General features: G+C 42.8%; 1 protein-coding gene across 2 annotated transcripts in view; it reads left to right on the forward strand.

Annotated features, from left to right (window-relative positions):
• Positions 1–865: 865 nt before the first annotated feature.
• The window catches only part of VPS50 (VPS50 subunit of EARP/GARPII complex), a 90,541-nt gene continuing 78,223 nt past the window's right edge, over positions 866–13,183 (forward strand). Inside the window, exons 1-2 of one of the 2 annotated variants that reach the window (XM_086742332.1) lie at positions 866–1,107; positions 4,567–4,635. In XM_086742332.1, the coding sequence (XP_086598458.1) occupies positions 1,075–1,107; positions 4,567–4,635 (102 nt within the window). In that variant the 5' untranslated portion in view covers positions 866–1,074. The remainder of the gene's footprint in view (positions 1,108–4,566; positions 4,636–13,183) is intronic. The other variant, XM_086742331.1, reaches the window with a different exon arrangement.

Here is a 13,183-nt window from a genome sequence, read left to right on the forward strand (position 1 = left end):
CACCATGTCGGTTCGAACAAAGAGAGCAGCATGCCTGCTTTTACCTGACCTACCCCGTAAGAAGTTACCAGTCATCTGGGGGTTAAATAGTAACAGGATTAGGAAATGCACGCAGAGCTGACCTAAGTGCAGACTCTAGTAATAAAAAAAAAAAATACAACCTTTTCTGCAGGAGTTACTATGCTGCAGGGGATGTGCTGGTACCCTTATTATTGACTGTCATCTCCAGTGAAGTAAAGATTATAGGATAATTTTTTTTTTTTTTGCATTAATATAAAATAACTTTTAAAGTTATCAGCTTTTTTTTTTTTTTAGTTGAAATCTATATAACCAAAGTATAGAGACATGCAAGCCCGTTTTGGCGATGCAAAACTGCATTATCCATGAACAGGCCCAACACCCTGCTGCGTAATGCCCGGAATAACCCGAGGCAAACAGAAAGCGGTCATTGTCCAAGTGTATTTTCTATCTAGTCTGTCTCTTTAGACAGAGCCCCGTTTTGTCTTCCCAGATAATTGTTTTCAAAGTCGAAACAAGCGAACCACAATGTTCAAATACTCTGTAAACATCCCCCAAGCCCCGAGAAACCGCCGGACTGCTGGGCCGCCAATGCCAGTCTCGGGGTTCATGGACGTGAACCTAACGCAGAGGCCAAGGCAGCGCCGTCCCGCCAGCCGCAGCCTTTCCTCCCCCGCGGCCCCATTCCCCCTCCCTAGGGCGGAGACACCTCCTCCGGCCGCCTCTGCGGCAGCTGGCTCCGCTCCCCGCTCCCCGCTCCCCGACTCCCGTCCGCCTCTTCCCGCCCCTCGCACCGAGGAGGCGGCTCAGGGGGCGCTGCGGCGGAAGGGGCTGAGCCGCCCCACCCCGCTCCCCTATCCGCTGCCCGCCCTCCCGGCCGGGCTGACGGGGGTTGTAGTTGGTCGCCGTCACCCGAGGACTACCGGTCCCAGGGAGCAGCGGGCGGGCTCTGTCAGGTGGCGTCCAACATGGCTTCCCCGTCGTTGGCGGAGTCCGCGGCCGAGCGGGGCTGTTGAGCGATCTCGGTGTGGTGGAGGCGGCGGCCGCATCACCATCATGCAGAAGATCAAGTCGCTGATGACCCGCCAGGTGAGGGGCTCGGGCCGGGAGGGCAGCGGGGTCCCGCCACGGAGGGTCCCGGGCTCTCCCCGGGGGTGCCGTGCCTGGAACGGCGGCGAGGGGGGAGCCGGGGGCCGGGGCAGGCGGTGCGGCCGTGCCCGGGCACCCTGACGGGCCTGCGGGCCGCGGCATGGCCCTGAGCCCTGCTTGTGGGGAGAGGGAGGTCTTTGTGTGTCCTGTCTCTTGGTACGCATGCATCCAGCTTTTTCCCTAATTAAATCAAGAGATGGAAGCATGCACAGGGGCCAGCACGTAGCCTGTGTGATGACAGACAGATTGGCGTTGAAGATGACAGGACGACTCAGTGTCCGTTTCCTTTATTCAAATCTAGTTTTGGAGCACAGGGCCATAGCACTGTAATATGGCTTTGTCTGACAACAAACGCTTTTGATGACAAGGGAGGTAAATCTGTGGAGATGCTGGGGAGTATTTGGATGGGTACATACTGAATGTGTGCTGGAGTACTTAATGCGTTTCTGTTAGCTCCCTTCTTTGTACCACTTGTCTCTAGGATTATGTAGATTTAGTCTATGTTTAGACCAGTATTTCTAGGGTTGCAAGCCTTTTTAAAGGACTGTATTAGAGGAGCATTCAAGTCATTCATGTATACTTCTAAAATGAAGTCTGTTTGCCTATGTGTCTAAATTTGAGAACCTAAAAAATCACCTGCTACATCAGATATTCTAGATAGTTACAGGAAATGATGGAAAAGTCAGAAACTGAACTTTTTTTTTTTTCTTTTCCTTAAACTATGTCCTCAGAGTTGTGGTACTTATGTGGGAGTCAGGGCTTAAAAATGTACGCTGGCATGGAAGCTGAATTTCCAAAATAATGGTCTGTTCCCCTTCAGTATAAGGGTAAATGATCACTTTTCAGCTTGACTAAGCGGAGCTGTGGGAAGCCTGCCCAGTGTGGAAATGTCGTGGTCTGAAAATGATGTGACTTTTTAGTCTTCGGGAAGGATTAAGTTCCATTTAGCATTTGATAAGTAAAACTTTTTACTGCTTCTGCAAATAAGCTGCTAGTGCTGCAGATTTTTGAGAGAATGTGTGGGAGAGTTCATGTGCAGTATGAGAAGCTGCAGCAGTTGCTTTGGTTGTTTGTTACCTTGAATTTCCAGTGCATAGAGGTGAGTCACTTTTGATGGTAGTAACTGGAAGGGGAGGTTGTTTTGAAATGATGCGCAAGAGAATCAAAATAAAAATGAAGAGGTTTTGCATCCTAAGAAGATGAAACAATTGTAAAATGTAGTAGTTACCACAGAACTGATGGAACTTGTAAAACACTGTATCAGTTTCAAAGGATAAATGCAAACCCTTGTCATCATAAACTCACATTGTAATTGCATAGATCCTTTTGTTTCTGTCGTAGTTCAGCCCTGATTGGGACCAGACTACGCAGTCTCTCTCTCACTCCCCCCACCTTCCGAGAGAACAGGGAGAGAAAATATAAGGAAAAAACGACTCGAGGTTTGAGATAAGGACAGGGAGAAATCCTTAAAGTTACCATCACAGGCAAAACAGACTCGACTTGGGGAAAACTATTCATTTATTACTACAAACAGCAGGATAATGAGACAGAGAACAAGATAACCTCCCCCTACCCCTCCCTCTTCCCAAGCTTAACATTATCTCTACTACCTTCCCTCCCCGAGCGGCACAGGGGGGAAGAGGGAATGGGGGTTGCGGTCAGTTCATCACATGTTGTTTCACGCCGCTGCTTCATAGTTGGGGGAAGAACTCCTCACACTCCTCCCCTGCTCCGTTGTGGGGTCCCACCCCTACGCCACAGTCCTTCGTGGAACTGCTCTGGCGTGGGTCATCTCTTCCACGGAGTTCAGTCCCTTCAGAACAGCTGTCCCAGCGGGCCCTCCACGGGCCACAGCCGCCTTCAGGCATCCACCTCCCCCGGTGTGGGGTCCTTCATGGGCTCCAAGTGGATCTCTGCTCTTCCGTGGACCTCCATGGGCTGCAGGGGGACAACCTGCTCCACCATGGTTGTCACCACAGGCTGCAGGGAAATCTTGGCCAGGAGCCGCATTACTCCTCCCCCTCCTTCTCCACTGACCTTGGCGTCTGCAGCCGTTCCTCAAAACAGGCTGGTAGATGTCTCTCAGGATCTTTTTTTACATCTTATTCACTTCTCATCTCCTCTCCACTTCTTGCAGCCGGGCTGGACCGAGTCGGGCCCAGTCGGCTGCCTGGCAAGAGGCCAGAGGGTGAGGCCTGCAAGGCCCATGAGGCTCGCGCCTCCCCCTCTGTGCCTCTGCCCCCGCTCAGCTTCTTCACATCTTCTCTCCTCTCATTTTTTTTCCTGTTTTCCCCTACTTAAATACGTTATCGCAGAGGCGTTATCACGGGACATTCTGCTACCAATCGGCTCGGCCTTGGCCAGCAGTAGGTCCGCCCTAGGCCTGGCCAAGTCCCCTGAACAAAGGGGAGCGACTTCTAGCAGTTTCCTACAGAAGCTACCACCTTAGGCCCCCCCTCACTAAGAAAACCACGACAGTTTCAAAGAAAGCGTAAGTACCCAAGGCCTGAAAGGGACTTGGAAACAGTGCTGTTAGCATCAACTTCAGGAGTAGGAGGGGAGTGCTTGGCCTGAAGCATGTGGCTCATGTGAACAGCCTGAAGTCTCAAGGGAAGCAGAAGTCAGAGCCATATCTGAAACTTGAACATTTAGATTCACCTCTGCCTAGGGAGCTGGCAGAAAATGCACTAAGCACCAATGTTCTGTGGTATTGCTTCATAAACTCGTGAATGTTGTTGGATATTCAGCAAACACATGCTCAGCTGGTTAATTGATGCTTCCTATACAAAGCTTCAGTCTACTAGAGCATGTTCTATTTATCTGGCTGTATGTGTTTTAAAGAGTAATAATTACATGAAGCAGCTATTGTGGATTATGCATCTTTTTCAATTTAGTTATGCATAAGGAAAACCAGTCCTAATAGTGTTATATGGTAAAAGGGACAAATATGCCATCGAGCAAAAAGAATATAATTTTGCTGCAGAGTAGGTGGCACTTAACTTGAATTAGATTATTTGATTCCATTAAACCATTAAGCTAGTGGAACAAAGTATGTTATATTTTTTGGACATACATGCATTTAAAATTTTAAAGTAACATCTGGAATTTGAGAGGAGAATGTAAGTGAACTTTATGAAGGGAATGTTAGTGAACTGTACTGAAAAGGTACATATTACAGCATGAAGTTGGAAATGCTTAGATGTTTGAAAAGCATAATTTATACAGCGGTGGTCTTGCTTAAATGTTTATAGAATAAGGTCTTAGCCTTTCAGCCTCATGTCAGTATAATTTATTAAAGGACTTGTAGGTATGTATTCAACACCAGGTAAGATTTGTGCAGTTTGATTGCAAGGAACATAAAGTAGTCAATCTTAACTGACTATTAAAATTCTTTTAAAGGGTCTAAGAAGTCCTCAGGAGAGCGTTCATGACCTCAGTCCTATTGAAAGCTTTCGGATTCCTAGTAAGGTATGATACACAGTACCTCCAGTCCTGCTCTCTTTATTTTTAGTTTTTCATTTTATAGTTAGATGACACTATGTTGTTTTTTTTTTTTTTTAACACCAGGTTTGCTGTCGGTTTTTTTGACAGTTTTATTTCTGGCTGAAAATCTTTTAAAATATTTTAATGAAAGAATTAAGAGCTGTGAGGCAAAACAGTTCACTGACTCAGAATGAACTTGCATTAAAATGTCTTTCTTGAAACTTGTGAGTTTGCATTGGATGCTGATCTTAATATTATCTATATTTTTTTACTTGGGAAAGTAGATGCTATATGGGTAGCCTGCATAATTCTAGTCGTGATATTTAGACTTCATGGTTTTCATGCCATTAAGTATATTTTGTAGTTTCATGGTTTTAACCTTCAGCATATATAATTAAATTCATGTTCTACTTTAAATGTTATAGCTTTATAATAATAATAATAATAGGTTTTTTTTTCTTTTTTTTTGGGTCTCACTACTTAAAAGATGCCAGCTTAGTCTTGACTCACAAATCATGCTTAATAGTCTGGGTGTGAGGGAATAATTGTCACAGTATTGAACTGCTCCTTATACCCTGTTGATCTGAGTGGATGATTCACAATACTTACTGTGGATGTTATTTATTATTTTCTCATAATTTGGACTTTTCCTTTAACCAGCAACACCTATATGTTACTGGCTTGAATTTGGATGCCTTATTTTACAGTAGCTTTAAAAAACAGAACAAAAACCCCCTTGTGTTTCTTGTCTCTGTAGAAGTACTGTGTAATATGTTGCTTGCACTGGGGCAGACCAGAAAATCAGTGTTACTGTATATTTAAAAAAAAACAAGTAACAATCTCTGAATTGGTACATAATTCTCTGTTAAACAGTGGCCAATATATTGATTTCAAAGAGTGAAAGTATTCAGTTGTAGTGATGTTGAAAGCACTGTCTCATCTCCACAGCTTAGATTTCAAAAGTGCAGATTCCTGCCACCCACTGAGCATCCAGTTTCAATCTATCTCTTTTTGCCAAGTTGACTATCCAGGCAAAAGTAGTTGTAGGGTGTGTTGGCTAGATTTCCATTCTTTAATAGTTAGCTGTTATGTGTCTGGTAAGCCTACACCTTGTGTCAACAACAATGGGAATACAAATACTCGTCAATAAGTTGTGATTTTTTTTTCATAGGTTATGTTGAAGATTTGTAATGTGAAAACATTATCTGCAACTGTTCTGCAAACAGAATCTCATTGTAGTTGTGAGTTCTGTGCCTGAAAAGACAAGATTGCATCAACAGTATAACTTGTCATGTGATTTTTTTTTTTGAAGCTCATAAAATTAGAGTAGTAATCTCTTCTGTGCCACAAAATAAGAGTTTTATGTTTTTCAGTCTTCTAAAATGTTTTTTTTTTCCTTCCAAAATGTTTTAGGTGAGTAGTTTTCAAGATTAGGAATTGCTTACATTAACTTTTTCCTCCTCACCAAGCTGTTATGAGTGAAACTCTTATAAAGTTGCATGACTGTGTAATTAAATGAAAACATTAGATTACAAGAATCTGAAGTAAAATTACTGTGTTTTGATCAGTTTAACTCCTGGCTATGGTCCCAAGCCGTTTGTCATGGTAACTTACTTCCAGCCCTTTTCTTTTGGAGGAAGGTTTTATATTGTCATGCCTCTTTAACTTTGCTAAAACCTTCATTGTAGGATTTTACTTTTCAGATGATGAGACATCGGATGAGGCACTGTAATATATCTCCTGTCACTGTGAGCATAGATTCAGATACCCTTTCTTGAAAAGAGTTTTTTGGGGTGTGGAGGGGGAGATATTGTCTATATTTGTGGCATAAGAACCATCAAGGAGATTAAGTTTCAGTACTGCACAAAAGTTGAAAGTCATTGAGCTTTTGATATTGGTATTTGTTTTGAACTGAAGCTGTATTCAATGCCGTGGCAACGTACTGATGTCACAAATCAGAATTACATGATGATTATAGGATCAGGCAGCTTTGCTGGATATAAGGTAAAGCCCCTCAATAATTATTTTGTAATAATGAAAAAGTTTGGTAAAGGGAATTCACTTTTGAGTGCAAAAGTAAAGACTGAAGAAAAGGTGCAGATTTTTAAAGGCAATGAGTGAAGTGTAACTTCATACTGTTTCAGGCTGCTATTTGAAAGCATATATTGCTCTCTGCTGCCACAGTTTAATAACTGTTTTTGTTTATGTCTTGAATAACAAGTCTCAAGCTCACCAGCCAGATACTGTTTTAATGATAGAATGGTTATGATGGTGCACTTTCATCATCACACTTCTGCATTCAAAGTAGTAGCTCCAGATTTATTTATGGCAAGTGTACTGGAAGTTTCAAAAGCCGAGTTGAAATTATAGAGAGGTATGCAGAATGAAAGGCTGCCGAGCCAGCATGAATTTCTGGAAAAGAGAACAAGCCGTTGATAGATAATGGTAACAAATGGGACAAAACAATGTTTTTGAAATGGGGGACTGTCACTCCAGTCTGGAGGTCAAATAGGAAATACGGAGCACAGGAAGAAGAATATGTTGATATTGCCTACCCTGAGGGGAAAACCATGAAAATTCTTTTGGGTCTTGATATCTGAAAGCTGTTGATTTCCTGACTGGTGGCTTGCTGGCAAGCATGTTAGGGCAATGACTGTGCTCCTCAATTTTTTGTTTTTAAACAATTAAATGATTTGGCACCTGGATATTTTATGGAATACCTCTAAGCATGTGCACTGACATTAACCAGTACTCCAGTAAGTTCTGCAATTATCTCGAAAAATTTCAATTTGCTTCTGTCATATGAAGGCAAATCACCAGCAAACTTGTTTTACTTTCTGTTGTAATACAGACTCATACCGCCAACTTAGTCACACAGAGAAATAAGTGTGTAATAGTTTTAAGTCTGTGATATAGACTGTAGATAAAGCAAGTCTGAACTGCAAGGCAGGATTTCTAGAAGAGAAAGTTGCCTGCAGAAGGATTTACTATCATTTTTAATTGAGATACCTTACTTCAGCTGTGTGCCCTGATCACCCTGGAGAACTGTAGTTCTTTTTGAACCATTCTGTTATTGCCAGCTTTGTTGTTTCCCAAGCTGATAACAGTTTTGTTTAGTAGATTCTGTCACAAAAGGGTGAGATAGTTATTTTGTACACATCAGTTCAAGTGTGTGGGGTTAATAATGAGTTGACTTTGAATTCGGTTATGTTTATCTTGATGATAATTAGCTCATATGTAATATACAATTATTGGTTGACTTTGTGGCTTATGGTAGTAAACAACACTGAAAGTTTATTTCTTAATGCTTTTCCTATAGCTATAGAAGCATGGCTTTCTTAGGCTGTGTGGGTTTCTATTTCCGCAACGGTTCCTGAGTGCTTATCAGGAGTGCATTAAACAGTGGTGTGACTTGTATCTGTTCTATGGATCAGGCTTTGTTGTTCACTCCACGAGAATTGCTTTTGCAGTGTAATGTTTGTTTTGGTAGAGTGAGAGCTTTTTAATAAGTACTCTGTATACATACTGAAGAAAGAAAGACCAAAAGAAGGTTCTGGGCATTTCATGTGAAAGATAAGGAAATACCACACACTTCCCCATGGGACTGCCTTCCCTAGCTGTGGATTAGCTGGAGGGGGAGAAAAAAGTTTTGAGATTAGTTTGTAGATACAGGTATGAGATGTATATAATATATATCTTATAAAGATAAAATTAAAAGATTGTGTATCTGTATATATATAGAATCATAGAATACATTAAAAAACCTTTTATACCTTATTTATTTCATTGTGGTAGGATGTTGCAATGCAGCTGCTGAGTGAATCTGTTGAGCAGGGCCCTCATCTTGGTATTTAGGCTTAGCTTTTAACATAGGCGTTACCCAAGTTCAGAATGGAGGGATATAAGTCGCCAGTGTGTTCATTGGTGTGGTTTTGGCTTATGACAGAGAGATGGAGGCTGTGTCCAAGTGGGTACAGCACAGACTTGGCCCCTGGCGCTCTCGGTGTAGAGGTGCATAGGCTATTGCTGACCTTCAGCTTCTAATTAGGTTGGAAACTTTTTAGATTATTTTCTTTTTCTCTGAGTAGTATCAGTTAATTATTTTCAATGTCTTTGCTTCCCATGTCTTTCAACTGGTAGTGAGTGGAATGCAGAAGGTGTTTACTTCAACTCTCTACCAGTAATGCTTCATTCAACAGAGCAGTATTGGTTTTGGTGTAACAGGCAGCGTAGAATACAAGGAGGGTGGGAGTGTGACGCACTGGGAAATAGCTGAGTAACTAGAACTTGCTGAACTGCATTTCAGATGAGTCTGCAATGAAATGACTCTTCTGAAATGTATTTCAAGGAATTGCCACAGGCTTCTAGACCTGTAATCTTCTATTTCCATAGAACAGGAAGGCAAAATGATGTGAGAGGTGTGTGAACACAAACACTGTGTTTTGTTTAGCAATGGCTTCTTCCAAATACACAAAACTGTCAGACAGATAGGGTTTTTCTTTCTTTTTTTTTTTTTTTCTTTCTTTCTTTCCTTCCCTAGAAACTGTCTTTCATTGGTCTATTTAGGTGGCATTATGAAAGAGAGATCTGCTGCTTAAGGTTGCATTAATCATGCAAAGGAAGTATGACAGGGTAAGTTCTCTTTCTATTCAAGTATGATCCAAAGTACTGGCGAAAAAAATTTGCATATTTGGCACCACAAGTGATGCAAGTTTTATGTAGGAGGTGAAGTCTCTCAGTGAACAAAACTTTGGAAAAATGCATAGCCAATGAAACAACATCTTAGGTGGCTGTGTTGGCCCACTGTTGGTTGGAGAGCTCCTACTGCTGAATGTGTGAGTTAACCTGGGCAGGTGGGTTGCAGTGAATACTATGGGGTCTGCCTTGCCAATGTGCTGCTTTTTCTGGTCTCCTCTGTATCTAATTGATTCAGTTTAGCAACGGCAAAGTTCTCTGCATTATTATCTTCATACGATTCCCTCTGCCCCAACTTTTATAGGTTTTTGTGTTCAGAATAGAACTTGGAATTGATGAATATACATAAAATCTACTGACAAGTGTGTTTTAATGTTGACTTTTTTTTAAAAAGGCAGATATTTAATGGCAATATTCTTTAAAGTTTTGAGGTGGAAAAGTGGCTTGAGGGATTTAATAGAGCTTCTCTCTCTGCCTCTGCAAAGTGGTGAGTAGTAGCTCCACAGTGCTAAATCTGGCCTTCTCTGAGGCCCTGAAACTATGGGCTTCATATATATATAGTAAAGATTTTTGGATCCCTAATTGAAGGGATGAGGAAAATCGAGTATCAGTAAATAAACTTTAGCCAAGGACATTTGCTTCCTTCAGGGGTGAGTGGATAGATTGGCCTTGAGCATGTTAGTTATTTGAAACTAGTGGAGCATGATGGACTGGAAGCTGCAGTTTATCATGGCATAAAGTCTGGTGGCAGATAGTGTAATTTATATGAGAGCTTAAGCTTATCCCAGAGAGTTGTTCTCACTAGACTGCTTTTCTAGGAAGAATGAACAAGATAAAGAAAAACCCCGTCCATTTAATAAACATTTTTCTAGGTAGTGTTTTGGCAAGAAACATTGAGATGAATGATCTTGCAGAGACAGGATAAAATGGTTTCTTAGTAATTTTCCTAGCCATATCAACATCTGCTTTATTTTTGTGCTGAAAACTGCGGTCTTCTACAAAGGCAAAAAGGTCATTGATGAGGTTTCACTGAAATGCTAATATTAAAAACAACACTCTCAATTTACTGTCACATGGCTCTGAATCCAGAATACGTGTCCATGATGGCTTTCTTAATACATCTTCAGGGAATGTTAATCACCGTGAACCTAGGGCATTGATGTATCATTTCACCAATATGACAAGATACCAGTAGTCTAGAAATTCAAATGATCCTAAAAATGTCTTCTTGGGTTAAATTTTTCTTCCTTTTTTTTTTCTTTTAACAAAGAACCATGCAAGAACTTGTAGCCAAATATCAGATGATAAATTAGATGATTCTATTTGCAATGGTTCAGTGGACAAACGAAGCTGACACTGTTGCCTGTCTTGGATAATTTTTAATTTCAGATTCGTCTAGCTAAAATTCAACATACTGTAAGATGTTAAGCTAACTTATAGAGGGATTTACAGCATAAAGCTGCCATTTGCTAGGGAATCCAGAGGGAAATATATTTTTGTTTGTTTGTTTTAAAGGATAGAAATACTTATGGTTAGATAATAGATTCATAGCTTTATAAATTAAATTGTTACAAGAGTAATATGCCATTGAATCTGACTGTGTGCATCTTCTGCCAATCTGTGCACCGTCATGTGATGGAAACTTCAAAATCATAGGGGCTATTTTTCAAGAATCTTTTCATTCTTATCCCTCATAACCTGCCCTCCTCTTCCCTGTTTCCTATGCTCTTAGTGAAGCTGAAGCGTGAGGTAGAAATGTGTCACCACTGGGTGAATTGTGTGGCTGGAGCTGAAGGGATGGGTCTGCCTGTGTGGAGTCCTGCCCGTCTCTTTGGTGCCACTGGCTCTTCCTTGCTGGCTCCCTGCAAACTTGTTATGCTGGTACCATCTTCTGTCAGTGCCAGGTAGCTAACCCAGCATTCCTGTTTGCCTGAGCCAGGCACTGCTGTGGCTCGTGTCCTTGCAGACATACGTGTGCTAAGAGTGGGACTGCGCTCAAAATAAATTTCTAAGAGTTTGTCTAAAGAACAGCATCGTTTTGCTTTGTTACTGTTATTTATGTGGATTATTTCCCTATTTCTCTCAGGTCTGTTGCTGCGCTGCCTTTGTCCATGCCTTCCCTTGCGCGGCCTCCTGCCCGGTGCGTGTGCGGCCGGGCGGCTGGCCGCCGGATCCGCCCGGGGCGTGTGCCGGGCTGCCGGATCCGCCCGGGGCGTGTGCGGCCGGGAGGCGAGCTGCCGAATTCGCCGCGTGGTGTGAGGCAGGTTTCTCCACCTCGCTGCACTCAGCCCTTCACTCAGCATTCAGCAGTGACCGAATCGGGCGTTTTCAGACGATCCCTCTGTGGAGATCTGAGGCGTTTGGGGCTTCACGGGAGAGGAAAAAGGTGGCTCCACGGTGGCTTTTTCTCCGAGTTTCCCTCTGCCCTGTCTTCTCTCGGAGCCGCCTTACGGCTGCGGCCTCGCCCGCGCTCCAGCGGGTGGCGCCCGAGCACCGCCCGCCGGCAGCGGCCCGGAGGCCGGGGCCGGGGCCGGGGCCGGGGCCGGGGCCGGGCCGCCCGCTCCTTCGGCCTCGATTGTGCCCGCTCCTGCCACCGAAGGGTTCCCGCCTCTCGGGGACACGAAATCTGGTTGAAATCCGATTTTCTCTGCATCGGAGCAGCTGGTTTTGGCTCCCCACTCCCCCCGCTTTTTTTTTTTTTTTTTTTCATTTTTCCTGCCAGAGGTATTTCAGAGTAGCAGCGGCTCCTTTTGATGCTCTTCCAAACTGTTCACTAATCACCCCTTGGCTATCTCTAATTGCTTAGAGAAACAGCACCTTGCCTTGTATTTAAAATATTCCTTTGTCTTGTAATGTGTACACGTTGACCTTATTTCACTGGTTGTTTGAAATAAGCAAGCTAGTGGTTGGTTGTTCAATTAATCTAAAATTAGATGCCTCTAGCTAGTGGAATAAGCCCTTGAGCTCTTGATGATGAAAATACTGGCACCTCGTCCCACTGTAACAACTTGGTGTTGTTGGGAGGCTTGAGATCTTTACGGGACACTTCAGTCCTATAGATCACTTCACCAGGCTTAAATTCCAATATTGAGCAATTTGATCCATTTTATCTTGATTTTTGGTGAAAGAATGTCTGACAGTTTTTGAGTCTCTGATAAAGTATTTTCATTCCTTTGATAGGAACAGCCTCCAGGAGAGGGCTGGTTTTAGTTGAAATGAAGGGAATAAAGAGGAGGCTGAGGCTCAGTCCTTGGTTTGTTGCAACCAGTGGAAGTAGCTGGATTGTTCAAAAGACTGTCCAGGGGACAGCAAGGAGGGGGATGCTCACCTCTTGAATCTTAGCTTTTAGAAACCTGACAGCACATCTTTGCTTAGACCACCCTGCTAGTCAGAGGAAAATCTAAAATCTGTTAATTTTGTACAAAGGAGGCAGATCTGTTCTGGTTTTGCTTGTAAAAAGTTTAAGTGTTTAATGGCATGACTTTTATTAAGGTGAATTCTGAGCACTGAATTGAAAAGTTATACATTTGTAGTGACACTGTGTCCTGGTTTCATCTGGGATGGACCTAATTTTCTTCTCAGTAGCTGCTGTGTTTTGGATTTAGTATGGGACTTGGTATGTGAAGAATGTTGATAATACATTGATGTTGTCAGTTGTTGCTAAAGAGAGCAAGGATACTTTCAAGCTTCCCAGATTTCATTAATGTGCAGTTGCAGGAAGCTGGGAGGGATATAGCCAGAACAGTTGACCCAGACTGGCCAAAGAGAGCATTCCATGCCATAAGTGTCATGCTCAGTGTGTAAGTGGAGGGTTGACTGGAGGGCAGCATGCTCTCTC

The sequence above is a fragment of the Chlamydotis macqueenii genome, chromosome 2 (assembly GCF_036417535.1).
Source record: "Chlamydotis macqueenii isolate bChlMac1 chromosome 2, bChlMac1.mat, whole genome shotgun sequence".
In the NCBI taxonomy this organism is placed as follows: domain Eukaryota; kingdom Metazoa; phylum Chordata; class Aves; order Otidiformes; family Otididae; genus Chlamydotis; species Chlamydotis macqueenii.